Source organism: Aquila chrysaetos, chromosome 3 (genome assembly GCF_900496995.4).
Source record: "Aquila chrysaetos chrysaetos chromosome 3, bAquChr1.4, whole genome shotgun sequence".
Lineage (NCBI taxonomy): Eukaryota > Metazoa > Chordata > Aves > Accipitriformes > Accipitridae > Aquila > Aquila chrysaetos.
Genome location: NC_044006.1, coordinates 77,504,828 through 77,524,400, shown reverse-complemented (window position 1 = coordinate 77,524,400; position 19,573 = coordinate 77,504,828). Strand labels below are relative to the sequence as shown.

The 19,573-nt window shown below is 48.8% G+C and overlaps 1 protein-coding gene across 2 annotated transcripts in view; it reads right to left on the bottom strand.

The window, feature by feature from the left end:
- Positions 1-13,309, bottom strand: part of PTH1R (parathyroid hormone 1 receptor) — a 127,418-nt gene extending 114,109 nt beyond the window's left edge. For both annotated transcript variants that reach the window (XM_041122489.1, XM_030008838.2), the window contains exon 1: positions 12,785-13,309. In XM_041122489.1, the coding sequence (XP_040978423.1) occupies positions 12,785-12,859 (75 nt within the window). In that variant the 5' untranslated portion in view covers positions 12,860-13,309. The remainder of the gene's footprint in view (positions 1-12,784) is intronic.
- Between the last annotated feature and the right edge of the window lie 6,264 nt (positions 13,310-19,573).

Below are 19,573 nucleotides of genomic sequence, written 5' to 3'. Positions count from 1 at the left end.
CAGTACACCTGAAATGTGCCTAAGCATTATTTGGGGTGGTGCAGGCTGGCAAGAGCTAAAGCAATGCCAGGGACTGTGCTGGCAGTAAAACAGCGTGGAGGATTGCAGAACAGCACTTCGTCCCTGGCCTGCCTGTTTTTTCTTATTAGTAAAGGCAAAACCCTGTCTGCTGGGAGCTTCTTTAGGCAGTGACAGTGTCTCGTCTGTCCTCTCTTGTCCATCCTTCTCATGGATTGGAGGAGAAGCCCTGGTCCTCAATGCTTCCTCTCCCTTGCCCAGTTCAAAAAGAGCCTCTTACCCCATCGAAGCACTGCCAGCCCTTGGGATGGGACATGTCCCCTCCCTGTACGCTTGTACATACCCCTACCCTGTTCCAGGGTTCAAATACCAACCCAAGGCTTTAATCTAAGGCCTTGAACCCTCTCCAAAATGGCCTTATCACCTGCCATCTCATGACCTGTCTTCGCTAGAAATATCATCTTTGTGTTGCAACAAGCCAGAGATACCAGCTTTGCCTTGCTGAGCACCATGTTTCCAGCCATGAACAGGTGATTTGTAGGAGGTGTGGGACCTGTTCCAGTGTCTGTCACGCTCATTTTCCCCAACGTTGCAGCAACAAGGCTGGAAGAGGAGACACATAATGCTCGATTTTATGGGTCAAACAGCTGTCTCTTCCCAGTTCAATCTGCTTTGCATTGCCCTGCAGGCTTTCTGGGAAACATGAGCTTCCCAACCTGATGCTTTTGGAGGTATGAACTACAGATCTTTGCCTGGTCCACTTTCTACAGGGTGTTAACTCTGAACCCTAAGAAGGTACTTCCCACTGGAGTATTCTTCCCTTCCATTTCATTTTAGATGTCTGTTTTGAAAGCTGGGGGCTTATCTGCCCTCTGCCATCCAGAGGGACCTTGACAGGCTTGAGAGGTGGGCCCATGCGAATCTCATGAAGTTTAGCAAGGCCAAGTGCAGGGTCCTGCACATGGGTCAGGGCAATCCCGAGCACAAATACAGGCTGGCGATGAATGGATTGAGAGCAACCATGAGGAGAAGGACTTGGGGGTGTTGGGCATAATGGTGTTACCAAGAGGCAAAAGGGAAAGTGATGAATAAGGAAATCCAGAAGAAAAGCAAAAGTTACTGCCACAGCAGTGAGACAATGCATAATTGGTTCTTCTGGAGGACTGACAGTGCTGATAATGAAGGAGTTAGGCACCAGGCTGGGAAAGGTCTCTGTGCACACGCTGTGGACCTTCACCCGTGCGTGCTCCCAGTGACAGTTCTGACGGCTGTTTTGCAGCAGATTTGGCTGCACTGCAGTTACAGGAGGGATGGGTGATTCACCTTCATGTCAGCAGAAAGAGGAAAACTGGCAAATAGAAGGACGCAGGGATCCACCTGGGCTGTCTGCTCCTACTCCACCTCAGGCCTCTCCTGCGCTCAGCTCTGCTCATGGGATGGCAGTCAGTTCACCCTTTGGCTTGGCCATTGTTCTGCTTATCTGGGTAACTCAGAGCCCTTATCACCCCAGGAAGCGCTGAGTCAGGTCAGCCAAGCACATGCCCGTATTGACCCCTACGGAGATCCTCTTTGTGTTCAGACTTGTTGGCACGGAACCAGGGCCAGACCCTTACCTGGGTGCAAAACAAGGGCTGACTCTGTTCTGTTTTCACCAGCTGAAGCACTCTCCCCTCCCCCTGCTCCTCTGCAAACCTGAGTCATCTTTTGCTGATGATAGAGTAAATTAGGAGTACACAATAGCTGTAACTTTGAGTGGCCTCATTTCCCACTTCCAGTCCTACAAAATATGTGCAAAAGGCACTTAAAGTTCAATTTGTTGATCACACCAACCTTGTCAATGACACCAAGGCATGCAAGGGCAAAATCAGTACGAAAATTTGGGTAGGAGAGAAGAAAAAGCAATCATCTATTGCACAGTCTGCTTTAAACACTGATGCTAAATTTGCTCAAATCTCAGAGATTCAGACATCATGATTTGGCATCCTTTAAGAATGGATCCAAATCCACAGCTGAATTCAGCTCCGGCCTGTGGTTTGAAAACTCCAGCCTGCCAGCATGCTTATCATCCTTCCCCACTGCCACCATAGCCAGAAACAGGAGCGACACTCCCCCCCCCAAAACTGCTCTTGTTTAAACGCTTTCAAGAAGGCATTCATTGCACAAGGCAGCCAGCCACAAAATAAGCTACTGAAGCATGGCCGAACATGGTTTGGAGAAGCATCTGGAAACTGGGGGCTTGTCATCTGACCCAGACCTCTCAATTTGCAGAATCCTCTCCCTTCCCATCCAGATGCAACCCAGGGCCAGGAGACCAGGACCAGCATGCGCCAGTTAGGGTTCTCCAATTTACCCTCCGGCTCTCTCCTTATTTCCCTGCAGTGACACTGATTGACATCAGATGAGATTCTCTTGGCCCTTCCGCACTCCACAGGAACACCACTGATTTACGCCAACAGAAGGCTCTGGCCCCTTGAGCTTTGTGGTTTCTATGATGAGGTTAAGGCAAATCACAGAGAAAATCTGATCCCAGGAATGAAACAGAAAAAAACAACAAACATGCTTCATTGTGGTGGTGAAAGGCTGACGGAGAAACACCAGTCATGGTGGGAAATGAATTGGAGATGAAGCTGGTACTCTGCAGTGGGATCATATGGCGGGATGCTCGAGACTGTTTAACAACGCTACGGCATGAGTCAGAGCCATGCAGTTATACCCGCACGCTCACTTTTGTATATACACCCATACATAACGGTTTTGTACCAAGCCCTGTGTCTTTGTTAGCTGGAGAAATAAGATCTCGAAGCCCACCCGGGTTCTGTGGGGTGCCGTCACAGATGAGCTGATCTGTGGTGGGATGCTCTGCAGCTCAGCGGGTCCGTTGAGGATATGGGGCAGCTCCGAGACGCGTGGACACCCACTGCTGACATCTAAAGCCAAGCAAGGGAAATCAGCCCTATCCTGCTTTGTCCCCATCCAGTGGCTAGCCTGGGTAAACAGTCCTGGTAATTTAGTAAAAGTGAAAATAAGCCACATCTGCATTAGATACAGTGCATCAGACCCTCTGACCACCTACGGGTGTGTGTTTTAGTAACCATGGCTATTTAGACTGGGAAAATGTTTCCACCTCAGTGCCTTTCTTTTATCCTTTTCTGGGAAGAACAATAAAAATAAACACCGTTTCCAAATGCACAGAGTCCACCTTCATTCCGACAAGTCCTATGTGCCCTTGCTGCACATACAGAGCAAGAAACGCCTGAAAGCACACAGAAAGTCAATGGGAGAGCTAAATCTCAACTCCTAGTCTCCTCTCCTTACTGAAGAGGCCATTTTAGAGCAAGCAATTCAGTGAGTGTAACCTCGAGGGCACTGGAAGAAAACACAAGCTCAGAGAAAACTTTGGGGATATCAACTCTGAGAGGTTAAAAGGCTTCATAAGCTGATGGCTCTTGATAAGCCAGCAATTCTAGCTTTTGAAGCTCTAGATGTTGGTCATCTCTTAGCAGTCCCACCGCTTATCAGCTCCCTCCCACTTTTATTTTAAATTTTTTTTTTTGCTGTATTTTTACTGACCTGAGTGAAATTGCTAACCACAAAATAGATATGCTGTGTAATGTTGCTTTATTGATCTTAGTCTTCGAGTGCAGCCAGGAGAAACAGGTCATTTCCTTGCAATCACTCGCCATAGCCGGTGTCTCAAAGCTACTTTAGCTGTGATTGCTCATCATCTGAAAGGAGAAGTGGTTTGCGATGTAGGAGTCGAGAAGAAAGTCAAGGTAAGATTGAGGTGAAGCAGGAGTTTAGGCAATAAAAGTGGGATAGATGGAAATAGCATGTGAAGTCCATAGAAATCAGTCCAGTGGTTCCACTGAATTTTGGAATTTGATTTGTATCTTTGCAAAACAAAAGAGGTAACTGGCTATTTGCTCCTGGAGGAGATCAGGCATTGCATGTTTTTATTCACAACAGCAATGAATTAATTACTCTGCAGGTCAGCCTATGGTTTCCTACAGCTGAGCTGTCTCAGGAGCCCCACTACATCCCTAAATAAAGTGGGTTAGAGACCATTCTCAGGTCTTGCAGGTAAGGGAAGTGGCAGTAACACGGTCTGGGCGCAACTGAGCCTGTGCACGACCCAGAGTCAGCCTTCTCTTTTGGTGGGCTTCCATGTGCCTACAGGGAGTGGTCTGAATGCAGCCCCTTGTGCCTTCCAGGTTGGTCAAAAACGTTGATTTCTTTCTGCCTAGCCTTGTGAAAGAAAGGCCAAAGACAGAGACAGAAATGACAGAGCAGGCTGTCATCACAGCGGGGAGATGGAGCTGGGGAACAACACAGTGCAGGAAAGCGTGAACAAAATCAGGTTCAAATGATGCTCCCAAGTCCAGGAGTCCCAGTCTTCCTGGGCAGAGCAGGGCCAGGGTGCTTCCAGCTTCTGAAACCCTCCTTTTCCTCCTGAACTAAGAAATGTCCCACTCCGTATCTGCTACCAGCACCATTCCTGTGGTTAGTGTACAGGATGGGCCGGGGGCTCTCCTGGGTTGCTGCAATCCCTTGAGTGCTCAAGGCATATAAACCAGATGAATAAGTGAAGGCAATAAGATAATGATTACGTGACTTACTAGCAGTCCTAAACAGTGGCAGAGTCCCCCAAAGCCCCACTGAGTCTCAGTTAATTGATTATTTGTCCTCTGCTACATGCCCAAGAGGTGGTAGTTCCCTACCGTCTGCTGCTCCTTACAAAGTGCCTCATCCCTTAACCCGTGGCAAGCACGAGCTAAGTTTTGCATACCACTCTCTTTTCTACTAAAACATAAGAAAAAAACAATTTAGGTCCCAAGCCAAAGTTCAGTGAAGGGAAGAGAAGGTTTTCTAAGGACACCCAGTGACTTTCAAACCTGCCTTTACAGATGCAATTGAGGCTGCTTCTTGCTCTCAGTGTGGCAAAACCAAGCAGATAAATAGACTGAAATGCTTGGAGAGAGGGGAAGGGAGACTGAAGTAAAGATAACATCGAGGAACCCTGATTAGCAACAGGGCAGCCATGTGAAAAAGGAGATAACCAGCCTGCCTTGCGTGCTGAGACAGCAACTCCTGTCTCCAGCCCTTGCCCCAGACACTGATCTAGGAGGAGGTCTTTTTCGAGGGGCCAAGTCTCCTTTTGATGAGCTGCCCTTATCTGACAGATGGCCGATACTCGAGGTCGTTAGGGTAGACAGACTCAGAGACACCAAATACCTTTGGACTTTGAAGGTTGACTTGTTCTGCACTTTGATAGGGACAGAGAGGTGGGCTAGGGCAGGATGGCTGTGTTGCCTAGTCCTGCCTGGCTCAACACCTTCCTCCACTTGGACATAGGGGGAACGGTTTGGCTTGGCCATTTCACTGTCCCTGCAAGCAACAGACCACAAAGCAGGTAAGTAGGTACCAACTGTGTTGTATCTCAGCTTGTCTGGGCCACTTCTGAGTCTTGGAAGTCCCTGTTTAGTCTGAACTGCTAAATACAAGGGCTGGGTCCTGTCCTCTGACCCTGAAGCCAAGCGGCACAGCACACCTTATGTCTACAAGCCTGAACTCAATTCCCCCCTGCAAACCCAAGAGTGTAGTCATATCCCATACCCCCGACTTACGTTATCCTGCGCCACCACTTGGCACCGTCTGCAGGACTCACCGGCTCAGACAAAAACTCTGCCAAGCAGCGTGCTAATGATCAGTTGGTGTGGCTGATGGAGGGGAGGTTCGGAGGTAGCACGAAGCCTACGCTGAGCTCCCACTGAGCCCCGTGGCTCACACCATTGCTGTACGTGTATTTATTGCCAAGGAACGGGAGGTACAACAGGGATGGGGTGTGGATCTGTCAGAGTGGAGGACTTGGGGGGGCTTTATGCCAGCGTAACATGACTGTACAACCATGGTGTCAGGGCAAACCTGCACATGTTGCTGGCCACTCATCCCTTCTTGTCCTCACCTCTGTGACCCAATCTCTCCCTCGTGCGTCTCAGTGATTCATGCAAGACTTTGTTGTGCAGAAGCCATTCACTGACCCAGCTACAAACCTTCTCCTACACTTATTTTCATTTTTCCATCTTGGGTTAGTTTTGTGCAAGCTCAGTGAGTTGAATCAGTTCATGGAAGGGTGCACACAGTCAGGAGGGAAGGAGGCAGACAGGAGTACAATCCCTGTGCTGCTGAAATACCTTGAACCACAGATGCTGGAGGGGTGAGAGGGAAAAGGGGCAGAGAAGTCCACTTTCTGCTTTGCTGGGTAGAGGGAAAAACATGTGGCCAGAAAGACAGGCCAGCCTTGCAGAAGATTTCAACAACTGAACTATCACCTGAATGCTCTCAGAGGCATTTGTGTTACAGGAGGAACAAAGTACGATCCGTTAAGAGGATGCCATCAGTCCAAACTTTTCCTTTCTTGAAAATCAGGTTTCTGGAAGTCAGTCCAAGCTGAGCCTCCAAAGGTAAAGGAAAACCCTAAAACACAGAGCCCCTCTAATCACTGTCAAGGGTCAGCCTGGCCTCAGTGGAAATAAAGGGGTTAATGCCAAGCCAGGTATATCAAGCATGAGTTTTGGGTGTTTTCTTCCCATGGCACAAGACAGCAAAGCTATTATCAGCAAAGCAGAAATTCTGCTGGCTGAGTTTCAGCCCCAAGGGTTATTTGTTTATTGCCACATCACGAAAGGTGCAACACAAAGATCATCTATAGTACAGCAGCTCTTGCAAGGCCAGCTGAAGTTTGAGGTGTTAGGGGTTGAGATAGCCAAATGATATTGTAACAGCCAAGTGGATGCAGAGGGAGACAGCACATTCTCCATGTTGAGGCAAAGTATCTTTGTTATGGTCTAAACTTTAACACAGGCCGATCCTGTTGAGTTCTTTCTTTCAGTCAGGGCTTGCCCTAAGGAACAAGTTTTCTTTGCTTTTTTTTTTTTGTTGTTGTAATGGTTACTAATTGAGAGACACCAAAATTTCACTTGCAGCAGGAGCTGAGCAGACAGACAAACCCCTCTACGCTTGCCCTTTTGCAGAGAAACAGCCCATCCAAAAGGGTGGGGGATCCCTGCTGGCTTCTCCCTTTGATCCGGACAGCATCAGGGGGAGAGGGGGTTTGGAGGGATCAGAGCTCAAAAGGCTGAGATGAGCCCAGCGACAGCCGCGGGGTCGGAAAGCTGCACGGTCTGGTGAGTACCTAAAGGCACGCCGGACTCCGTCGCCCTCTCCCAGCCGAGCGGGATGAGGATGGAGCCATTCAGCAGCAATGAGGGCCAGTTCCCGGGAGGGGTTTAAGTCGGAGGCAGCTGTAGTCTGGCTCTGATATTCCCTCCTCCTGGTCTTTAGGCACAAAGAAAATTCAATGACCGCAGGGTTTAGCTGGAGCCATAGCTCTGCCACCGACTCCAAGGAGCAGGATTTCTCCAGCCTTACATCTCAGCGCCAGGAGAGGTGCGTTACCACCTCACCCCACACTGCTTGGTCGGAGGGAATAGCTGCGATTTGGGGGTTTCAGTGTGATGAGCGTTGTGTCTGTGCCTCAGATGACTTTGCAAACCAGGGACTGATTTCAACTGAATTTGATCGAGGGGCTGAGCGGTGCATTTCCCAAGCAGAAGGAAATCCTCCAGCCAGCATCTTTACACCCTTTGAGAGTCCCTTATCGGTACACCCAGCCCAGGAAAAGAGACGATACAAGACCCACAGCTGTGGGACGACTCTCAGCATCGTTTTTCAAAAGGACGTGGGAGCGCAGGGCGGCAGCGGCAAGGGCAGCAGCTGTCTCGGCTTGAGCTGTCTGGGCTGGGGGTACCCCTCGCAGGGACCGCAGACACACCGCCCTAGCCGGAATAATCCCACTGGTCTCAAAGCACCACTCCGAGGCTATTTCTAGGAGGCCAGAAACCAAACAACAACTGCCTGGACCTGAAAGGCACACCTCGGATTTCATTTCCTCCAGCCTTGACCCCCCCTGTGCACAGTTGCCCTGTTGCTTTTCCTCTTCCCGATGCAAGGAGCTCACACCAAACCCAGCCTGCTCAGGTCAGACTTGCCACCGGGCAGCTGAACTTTTTTTGGCTTGCTTGGGATGAAATCACAGCCCATGCATTACCCTGACGCAGAAGCTTGTTTGCTTTATATTTTGCGGTTGAGTATTTTATAGTCCAGGGATATCTGCTAATCCCGAAGTACAATAACAAAAATCGTATCTTTCATAAATACACGGGGCAGGGATGGGCACGCTCCCAAGCATGTGTGGAGAAAAGAACATTTCCGACATTGTTTCTCTGCACTTGGAGCCTGTCTTTATTTAATGAAGTTAGACAGCTAGTCGGGATTTGCAGGATCTCTATATAGGATTATTTTATTATTATTATTCTTTTTATTATGGGCTGTGTTCTAAGGCAGAATATGATTATCTTTCCCTTCCAACTAGAAATTATTCAACTTCAAATCCTTCCCCTTTCCCGATCTGTGAAGATGTGGGTCTGATCGGGGGAACAACAAGAAACAAGTCGAAGAGCCAAACACGGTCCAGCACCTCCTTAATCCAGCTGCTTTGTCGTCTGAGCACTGGTGACCTGAGTATCACTCTGGTGTGAACTTTCTGAATTATACCAGACCTTCTTACCAGAGATCAACACCAATGCTGGTGTGGATGCAGCTCCCTTGGGCTGGGACCCTTCTGCAGGTGACCTGGTTGAGCTTGTCCCTGTGTTTTTGAGTTATGCCTGCAAGAAAGGGCTCCAAATCCCTTCCTGACACCCCTTGAATTTCTGGGGGAGTGCTACAGCCTCTCTGCAAAACCAGAGGGAAACTTCTGCATTGCCCAAGCAGCCTGAGCGGGTCCAGGGCTGGGGATCCGCAGGCTGCAGCAGACAGAAAGGGGTCGAGACCGTTCTGCTGCCAAAACGCGTCCCCCAAAATGTGCAGCACCTTCTGCAAAGGCCTGAGCGCTGCTGAAAGGCGAGACCCCCCCCCACAGTAAAGCGCGGGTGCCTTTTGCTACCCATTTCATACCCCACATGGACCTGCTTTCCCTGGTCATGTTGAGCTCAGCTGACTGCTCCCGGCTTAGGCTGATACCTGTTTCACAAAACAGAGCTATTTTGATCCAAAGCCTTGCAGAAGGCTGGTGGCTTTATTATTATTATTATTACTATGATGATGATGATGATGATGATGCAGAATATCTCCTCCAGTGACAACTGGGTTGGGGGCTGCCAGGCTGAGACTGGCAAGAAGAGGAAACAAAGTGAAAACCGAAGGGGTCAGCAGAGCAAACCATGGGGCTTTCGGCTGGGAGTGGGACATGGGGAGGTTTTTCTGCAAGGAGATCTGGCAGCACCTTTCAGGTAAAATCATAGTGCCTACATCTTAATTTCTCCCATGCTCTGCTGGTGTCGGACTCTACTTTTAAAGCTCCTTTTGCACACATCTTCTTTTCAAGCCCATGTTTGCAGGGCTCTCTGCCTCAGGCCAATCTTGCTTCCCCAGCCCTTGGACCAAATAGCAGAATTAACCCAAATCTATCCCTTCACTCTTGCTGTTTAGAGAGGACTTCTCTGGATTACCAGGGGAGTTGGAGGAGAGCAGATCTTCGCCCAATACTTTACCCCACGTCAAAGACGGCCGTCTGTCCCTCTCAGCTGCCCCTCAAAAGCTCAGGGCAGGGATGCTGATCTCGCTATGGATTTTGCGTGGCTGCAGGCTCATGGGCCGGGGCCGGGGGGGGACATGATTTCTGCACACACACTTTTAATTCTGAGAGGACTCACTCCCACAGCATTTTTCCATGTGCTGAATTTCCCACTCTGGTCTACAGTTAATGCAGGGAGACGCAGCCCGTGTGCTGCGGAGAAGTGATTCAGCTGCCAGCGTCCTGCCCCATGATGTTCCAGTGCCATAGGCCAACAGAGAAACTATTTCCCATCCCTACTTCAGCACTTTTGCTTCAAAAAGTGCCTTTACTATCATCTTTGGTGGCTGACAAAAAGGAATAACGGGACTGACAGCTTCAGATTTAGGTCGCATCGTGCTCTTCCCGATCTCGGCATCACCAACTCTCAGACGCAAAGCGACCGAGCTGCAAAAAGCCCAGCAATTAGGGTCACGGCTCTCAAGGTTCAAGTCTTCCAGCCTCAGAGAGATGAGTTGTGCCCTGAAGGTCTGAGTGGTCGGCTGCCTCAGTCTGCGGGAATCCTCCTGACTCCAACCCCACGACAGAAATTTGCTTTGCTCTGCTGGGGGAGTGAAAGATCGGGTACCACTTTTAGCTTAGCCCAAAGCTGCCACGGAAACTGTCTCTAAATTAAGTACTTGCATCCCCATCCTTCTGCAACTGCCCTCATTGATTTTTGCTTGTTGCTTCTAGGAGAGAAGCACTTGGTGACTTCTATTGATGGCAGCACATAAAACACACTCAGTCCCGCTAGCCAAATATCAAGTATATATACAACCCTTCTTACAGTGTAGCTACCAAGACATCACTGTGCTGAAACATGCAGTCAATACCATTCTGTGTTTTCAAAGTTCATTTAAAAACCAAGTTAGTTTGGGAAAGAAACAACAACAGAAAAAAAAAAAAAATCAGGCTCTAGGCACCCTGCAAGTTGTCCCCTGCCTCGCAAGTTGTTGTACAGTGGGATGACATGGGGCTGACCTTCTTATTCTGCCTAAGTGGATGCTAGAAGGGACACACAACATCTCTGCAGCCCCTGAATTGTCAGGACAACTTTTCAAACCTTCTGGCAACTCCTTCAGCTGTCAATAGTGGGTTTGAAAAGCGAGGGAAGTGTCTGAACCATGAACTTCAGCCTGGGCCTAATTAAACCCACTGGGGTTTCTAGTGGCAGGACCCTAAATCAGTGCAGGAGGGGATCAGGCTTTTGGAAACAAAGCAGAAGAAATACTCTCGTGCATGCCGTAGCTAGCCCTTCCCAGAAAATTTCCCCGCTTTCTTGTGCCTCTGTGATTCTGGCCGCGTTATTCCTGATTTATGCCCAGGTCCGGCTCGCCCTGAGCCGGTGCATGGGACACGCTCAGCTGCTCCAGCCGTGAGCCCTTCTCGCCGACAAACGCTGCTGAGCAAATCACTTGTGATCTGAAAATGTCTGTTGTGATGGGGGTATCAAAAATAAAATACCCACTGGGAACACGAGACAGCTGACACTTGGTTCACTGGCTGGTCCTCTGCACCTTCTGGAGGTACTGGGATGTACCGGGAGAGGGGACTAAACCGGGACTGGGACTGGAGATGTACTCTACAGCCTCGCCTGTCTCTTCTGGGTCCTGAAGTTTGCTGAGCTCCAATCTGGCTGTTTCATGAACCTGATTTTCACTGGTACCAACAAAGACACCAAAGCTAGCGGGAATTTTGGTGCTGACTTCAGCGGCAGCAGGGCTGTGGAGGTGGGGGGTAGCAGGTGCTACGGGACCTACCCAAAGTCATGACATGGCCCCGAAGTCAGCCATGGTCACGGAGATGCTAATCCTACCCCAGAACAGGGGAGAAACCTCAACCGCCACTAAACCCTCAAGAACTCTACAAGTGGTCCTCCCAATTTCCCCAATTTTCTTGGGGTTTTGAAAGTTTTATTTGTGCTTAGAGACAGAGCAAGACAGGGATGGACTGCAACAGTGATTGTTTTCCAAGGAGCTGTTTCTTCTCATTTATTGATGAGATGGTTCCCTCTAGCACGATGCTGGACGTCTGGGGGAAATACCCTCCCTACCAACCCGCACAAGGTCCCAAGCAATCCCTACCAAACCCAGGGGACAGAGCCCAGGGTGATGGTTCCTGGAGGGTCAGGGAGGACCTGGCCGGAGCCAGGGTCAGGGTGAGCCCGCTCCCTTTCAAACAACACATCTGCATCCCTCATGGAAAGCACACACCACTTTAGGTGGTGGTCGTGCCCCTTCCTACACCAGAAGGCACTGGGAAACGCTAGCAGTAGCGGTGGTTCCAGGGATGGAGAAAGCAAGGAGAGCACATGTCAAAGCAGCATGCCCATCGGTGGGTTAATATCTGGTGGCTGATTCCGTGTGACATTTCCCTTCACTTTTGCAGAAGGGCTTTGGAGACCACTTGGGGCTGCAGAAGGGCGTCTGTAGATCTTAGCCCATTCCCCGTCACCACCATCGAGGCAGTTTTGACAGACTTTAGCCCTTTTTGCTGCCTCTGGAGAGATATTCTCTCTCAGTGTGTGTGGGAACAGGTGAAAACAGTGCCAAGTAGCAAAGGGTTAATACTACTTTCATGCTCGGGAGTGTAAACTGTCTGCAAGCCCTGCACTCTAAGGTCCTCTCCAAATTTAATCCCAAAGAGGAAGGCACTGTTTTGCTGAGATTAGGCAGATTTGCAGATTAAGAAGATTAAATTAAAATTAAATTTGTCATCTTGGGGAGGGGCGTGGATAAAAAAAAGAAAAGTAAAAAGAAAAGGAAAAGTTGCCTTTTACCCATAGGTGCCTTTTAATTTATTCCCCAAACCCCTGTCAAACTGCACGCGTTCCTGTCTGGAGGGGTATAAAAGTGATTCAAACTCTTTGGGAAGCACAGACATTTTAATTTCATCTGGTGCAGCAACTCCGAGACCAACTGCACATACTATCTGCCAGCGAAATAAGCCACTGGGCTGAAAAAAAAAAAAAAAAAAAACAAAAACCCCAGCGCTCTGCCTTCTAAATCCTTGATACAGTAAATTACTCATCAAGGAAACAGCCGCGCAGCTCGTTCAAGAATGCGAAGGGGAAAAGATTGAGGGACTCACCAGAGCGTAGACTGAACTCAATACGGAGCAGCAGAGGATCAAACCCAGACTGTGATAAACCAGATATGATCCCATATCCAAGAGGCTTCTTCCAGCATCCAAGCTCGCTCAGGGAAGTAGGAGGACGAGAGGTCTTCCAGCGCTCCGCTTGCAGATGATTTCTCCTTCTCTTTCCCCCCCCCCCCCCCCCTTTCCAGAATTTGTGTTTGTTTGATTGTTTGTTTGTTTCCACAGTTTTAGCCAGAAAGGCACATGACGAGAAACCCCGGTCCTTTGCTTCGTTTTCTCATGGCTGGAGATCTGGGCAGCTCCCTAAATGCGACCGAGGAGCCCATGTGAAGCGAAGCGACTTCGCTCCCTTCAGAGCTGCAGCCCCTGGTGCTGTTTGTTTTCCGTGTGCATCTGTCTCCGAGCAGAAAAAATCACATCCATATGTCAAAACTGCTCTTCTGTTTCCTTTTTATGAGGCAGTGGGAAGTTCAAATAATTTCTTTGTCAAACGCAAACACACAGAAAGAGGGAGAGAGCGAGGGAGGGAGGGAGGGAGGGAGGGAGAAGGCGAGAGAGGGGTGGAAGGGGTGGGAGATTGGAGAGGGTGGGGGAGGCTTTTAACCACTGCTTTATTTTTAGATCCAGTAATTTTATCTTTTAGGTTTCAGAGGGGTTTGGGGGGGGCGGGAAAAAAAAAAAAAAAAAAGCTTTTTTTTTCGTCTTCTCTTTTCGGTATGCAAACAAATCGCAAAGTCGAAAGTTAAAAAAAGCGAAAACTTGGAGATATTTTCACTCAGCAATTACCTTTTCGCAAACAGTGGTACTCTGGGGGATTTTTGCTTGTATATCCCGGCGCGTTTCAGCTCCACAATAGGTTTATTCTGCCAGCCTTCCAGGTTGCAGGGTGTTTTTGTTACAAATAGGGATTTTTGCTTCTCTCTCCCTCTCTGTCTCAAAGGATCTGCAGTTTCAAAAAGCCGATTGAGTAAGGCATGAAAGCGTGGGGCTGAAAGATCGCTCCCCCCCCCTCCTTAAAGTAGTTTATTTTAGATTCTTTTTTTTTTTTTTCCCGCGGCAAAAACGCTTTTCACTTACTCTGCGAAATGTTCTGAAATCCTTGGGGTTTGGATTTTTTTTTTTTAATTTTTAATTTTTTTTTTTTTAATTTTTTTTTTTTCACTCGTGCACCCACACGGGCACAAACCCCTCCATCCCCTGCCCAGGAGGAGCCTCCCGAAAAGCCGAGGAGGGGACCTTGCACCCCCCCGGAGCCCCCCGGGGGGAGCCACCAAGTCCCCATCCCATCCATCCCCCCCACCACCCCGGCCTGGATTTCACCAATTTTTCAGAGTTTCAGGGCAGGGATGTTACTCCCAGCTCAGCCGGGTGGTTTCATTCATAAAACTAGGAAAAGAAAAAAAAAAAAAAAAAAAGCAGCCCCCCCCCCCCCCCCCCCCCCCCCCAAAGCCAAGCTGTTGGGGGTTTATTTAAGAGCCGAAAGCAGGCTCCAGCAACCATCCCCTTATCATTTTTTCGACGGGGGAGGAGAACCGAGGAGGGGAGGGGGCTAGAAATCATGACAAGGATGCAACACGCGGGCAGACACACAGCTCTGCGCTTAGGGCTGACTCATTGGGGGAACTTTGGAAATCAAGTCCTGGTGGTTTGGGTTTTTGGTTTTTTTTTTTTCCTTTTTTTTTTTTCCCTTTCCTTGCAGAAGCAGCGGATATTTAAAAGGAGCTGAACGGCGGCAAGAAGGGGAAAAGAAAAAAAAAAAAAAAGCCAACCTCCTCTAGATCTATCAGAGAGCAGACGGTAAAAACATCAAGTTTTCGCAGAGTGGAGCTGTGTGCATTTCTGTTTTATTTTTTGGAGCGAAGAAAAAAAAAAAAAAAAGAAGAGCGAGTGAGAGAGAAAAAAAACCCAAAACTCTACAGTCGGTTTGTTGCTTGCTTTTTTTTTTTTTTTTTTTTTCACAGCCCCATGGCTGTGAATAGGTGCCTTCAGCTAATTTTATGAAAAGGGGCTCTTTCCAAGGCTAAGGTAGAGTAGGGCTTCCTGTAAGAGAGAGAGAGAGGGGAAAAAAAAAAAAAAAAAAAAAAAGTTCTGCTCTTGATGCAATCTTTTCCTCCTCCTCCTCCTCCTCCTCTTCCTCCTCCTTCTCCTCCTCCTTACAAACCCTTTGCCTCTCCCTGCCAGCCTCGGCGGATCTCCGAGGCTGCGGGGGGAGCAAGGCAGGTATAAAAGCCCCCCCCCCCCGGTCACCCCCCCGGCCGGGACCCCATTGGTTACTGGTATCCAGTCTGTGCTCGATGGGCTGGGAAGGGGGGTGTCCTGCATCCCTCCCACCCCATCCCAGCCCATCCCACCCCCATCCCACCCCATTCCCTCCAGCTCGCAGGCGACACATGCCTCCAGTTAGCATGGAGGGGGGCGAGATGGGGAGGGGGATGCTGGGGGGGGGGAGATTTAAAAGCACTGAAGCCATACCCACCCCGTTTTTCCCCCATCTGCCGGCTAATCCCAAATCTGTTTTTTTTCCAGCTCTTGCAGCAGGGATTAAAAAGATATTTATTGGGGAGAGGGGCTCAAGAAGGAAAAGGGGGGGTGGTTTGAGAGGGGTTCCTTGGGGAAACTCTGGGCAGGTATTTCTACCTCTGCCGGGGTTTGTTTCGTGGGGTCTGGCTCGCTTCTGCCCACTGTGTTTGACTGAGGGGGGGGAGCTGGGGGTGGGAGCCCCTGTCCCCAGGGGAGCCGAGCATCTGTGTGTGTTTAAGTATGGGGCGGACTGAGCAAATATGTACTCAGGGCTCTATAGTCATTCTGAGAAGGAGGGAAAAAAAATCCGCTGCAAAGTTTCAGGGGCCCCATTGCAGGTCCCTTGCTGGTTTTTTTTCTCGGAAAGAGGGGAGAAGCAGGGGAAAGCCTCGTATATTAAAATACCCCCACCTCCTGCTGCTACCAGGAGGAGAATGTGGGGTAAATAAACTAGGAACCGATACGGTTTAGGGGATTGCCACGTCCAGGCTTTGGTCCCATGTCTGTACCCAGTCCCCCACGTGCGGGGTATGGGATTGGACCGCGGATGCCTCTGGGCTGGTATTTCTCCCTCAAATCATTTAATGATTAAAGGCAGATACTACTGAACTGCTGAAGCTGCAGAAGAAGAAAATTGTTCCCAGTTTAAAGCTTGCCCAAGGAGCACAGCGGAGGAATCTGACTCTGGCCAAGTCTCACTCTCATGGCCACCAAGAATATGAGAGACGTTTTCCTGGATCGCCTTTATCCACAAGCGAACTAAACTCACACCTCAGGACTCCCTAGATCCAAAGTCAGCCCCCTGCCAGGTACAGCTGTCAGGGCAGGATTCATTTCTCCCTGCCTGTTCCCTTCTGGCAGGACGAGAAGTGCAAGGGCTAGAGCTATTCTTTGGAGGGATGAGCATCAAATGCACTGCAGCCAAGTCTAAAGGTGGGTTTCCCCAAGTGGTAGCCGAAACCCTCCTCCCAACCCCTCAATGCAAGGGACACGTGAGGATGGACAAAGTACTCCCCCACAACCCCCATCCCTCTCTCAGATGCAGACATAAGGATTAAAGTTCAGTTCACAGCTCAGCATCATTCATGGAGATTTTGGCCGCTGCTGTGAATGAGCTGAGATCCATAGGAGAGGTCTCCTTGGATGCCGCCCTGCTCAGCTCATCACCTTCTTCTTCATCCTCTGGGCAGAGCAGGATTGCAGGACAGAGCTGAAGACCAGGACCGTATGGGCTGTTGGTAGAGAGGTCCTCTAAAGTCACAGTGAATCACATCCAGGGACTTCCAGTAGCAGAGGTGAACGTGTGAGCTTCTTCACCATTCACATGACCCCAAAACAACCCGTCCAGTTCTTTACCCACATAAAAAGGGTCCCTGTCTGACTCGTGAGGTGCAGAGAATCAGGCCCTGCAGTTTTGGGCCTTACCATCCTTGGAAATTGTGATTTATGCAAGGTCAGACAAGAAACACCTCTACTGCTGTGGTTTGGTTTTGAGCAGGTGCTCCAGGAAAATGCTTTTGTCACCTCCCATCATCCCCAAACGCTGTGTATTCTCTCTGCCATGGTTACAAGAGGATCCTTTCTCTCTCTACAGGCTTTCGAGGGTGAGATGAATTATTCTGCATGTCCAGATGCCTGCTTTTGTTTGGGATGATGCATGCGAGTGTGTGAGGTCTCTGCTTGGAAGTCTTCCCACCGGAGGACTCCATTCTCCTTAGCAGATCTGTCCCAGGCTCATATTCCTATCAAGGCAAAGGTGATTTGGACACCTAAGTTTTGTTTTGGTTTTCTTTCAGATTGTATCCATGAACGTGTATATAATGAACCAAGAAGGAATGTGGTGCTAAAAGAAGCCTTTGTAATGTTGCTATTTTAAGGAGACCCTTGGGGATGGCACGGGTTGAAATGAGTTTCTCCAACATCTTACAACAAACCTCTCCAAATGTTTAGATCCTTCTACTAATGTAAAACGGCATCCAAAAATAAAAGCATAATCAATTTAAACTGGCTAAGGTTTTGGCCAGAAATGATTGCTATTGGGAATCCGCTGTATATTGTAGCTAACTTTTACACAGCCTAATAATAAACCTCTCCTCTCCCTGGGCTGTTTTCTTCCCAGCTGGGCGAACGCTTCCCTTCTGCAGGAGCTGAAATCCCACCCTGGATAAAAAGCCTCCTGTCCTTTCTCTCCTGGGTCACTCAGGTTCAGTGAAACATCATGACTTACGTCAGCCAAAGCCATTGATCGGTGAGGGAAAGGTCTGACACGGACGGTGCTGGCAGCCACGCTGCAAAAATCCCTCATTGTGCAAGAAGCCGGTCCAATGACCAAGTGTTGCGGAGGGTGAGATGGCCTTTCCTGCTCTGTTTCCACTTGGCTATTGCTCATGTTTTGTATGCAAAGTCAAGGCCAAAATATACAAGAAGGAACTTTGGCTAAATTAGATTTGTGCATCAGGCCAAATGGCCATCGTGGGTTTCTGGCTATATTCGCTGTATGTTTTGTGTGTGTTGCAAAGAAGAGAGTTTTGATGTCACCACTTTCTTTTAATGTGAGCAGGGAAGAGAAGGAATAAAAAGAAGGCCTGATACTTCAGGCCTGGTGCTATTTGCACAAGGCTGAAGTCATAACTCTTGACTGAGATGACCGTGAAAGCGGTGTGTGACGGCTTCTTTGTTGGTGCTTAAGGGAAACGTCTGCTCCAGGTCTTACGGACAAAATCCAAGGTGAAAATCTCTGTCAAAGCCAAATGAAAATGCATATGAGGGTCCTGAGGGTAAGTCATGAGCCCCTCCATGGCTTATTTCTTGGTGCCTCAGTTTAGCTGTGGTGCAGCGTTACCATAGTATTGGTATTGTAAATGGAGGTCAGGACCTCCACATCCTTGCTATCAAACACCGCCGTGACCTGGATGAGACTGTCCTGCTTCAAAGCTCCTGCTCCTTACGCCTTGGATAGTCTTGCCTGAAGATCTGCCCTGGAGGAAAGGAAGGACAAGGCTGCATGTTCAGCCCCAAAACCGGTGGCTCAGTTGAAGTCTCCTTGCAGTGAGCTTTCAGTGGCTTTCACATCATCAGTAGGGTATGAGAAAAGAGGTGGAATAGAGGAAGGTGTCAGAGATGAGTTTGTGGAGATGGACTCCGGACCAGTGACACCTAAGAGGGGCCACAATACATTGAAAACACTATTAGAGATGTTCTCACTCAGTAACTTCCAGACCAAACACAGACCCAATTTGCTAAACTGGAGAACGGGGTTGTATTTTTATCCAGCAGTTTCCGCTGCAGATGCGATATTTGGCCTCGCACCAGACCAGACATGCATCTGCCCGTCATTATCACCTATGTGAACGATGCAGTCGGATGAAGTGAGACAAGTTTTGGGCTTTTTTTGTCAAGCAGAAAGGAATCTATCTGGATATCAGGATGGGTAGGCTGTTAGACCTAAGCAGGTCTCTGTCCTGCTCTCTCCTGCTGCTCCACTCACAACTTTTCAGACAGTCACTGCTACTTTCAGCTGTCAAAGTGGGGTTTCGCTGGGAGATCTTCTTCAGAAAGCCAACCCATCTTGGTGTCAGGGCTTCCAGGGATGGCAGATTACATCCTCACTGTCCTTTCCTTAAAACACAGCATCAACCGTTGGTTAATCACCCAAAATGTAGGAAAAACAGCCCCCTTCTTTTCTAAGCTGTTGTTTGCTTGCTGGTCCTTGCTCTGACTTTCTCCATCAGCATTTAGCGCTCAAGGAACAGGACTGCCCTGCAAGTGAGTAGCAGGACAAGGAAAATACACTTGTTTTTCTCATACAGCCTGAGTGAACAACTAGTGAATCCTCATGAAGAACTGGAGGTGAAAGTCTAAACTGTTAAAACACTTCCTAGAACAATATTTTGGTTTTCTGCAGTTTTTTTTTTTTCTGTTTTGTTTAAATTCCTTCTAAACACTGCTTCCCTGCCTCCATATGATAAGATATCAACCTAAGCAAAAATATTAATCTTCATCAAAAAAAAGTTTTTATATATGGGAGAAATCTAAAAATAAATTTAAAAAGTAGCTTACTTTCCTCTGCAAAGACTTTTTATCTCTCTAGGTGCGAGTATGCAGGACCTCTTGTGATCTGTAGTCAGGGGTGGACTAAAGAGACTGTACACCTCTTCTAACACTCTGTGGTAATGGTTTACAAGGTGTTACAGCAGCCATGTCCATCTTCTTTCAGGCCTGTGTCTGTTCCTGAGCTATTATTCAGGGACTACAAACATG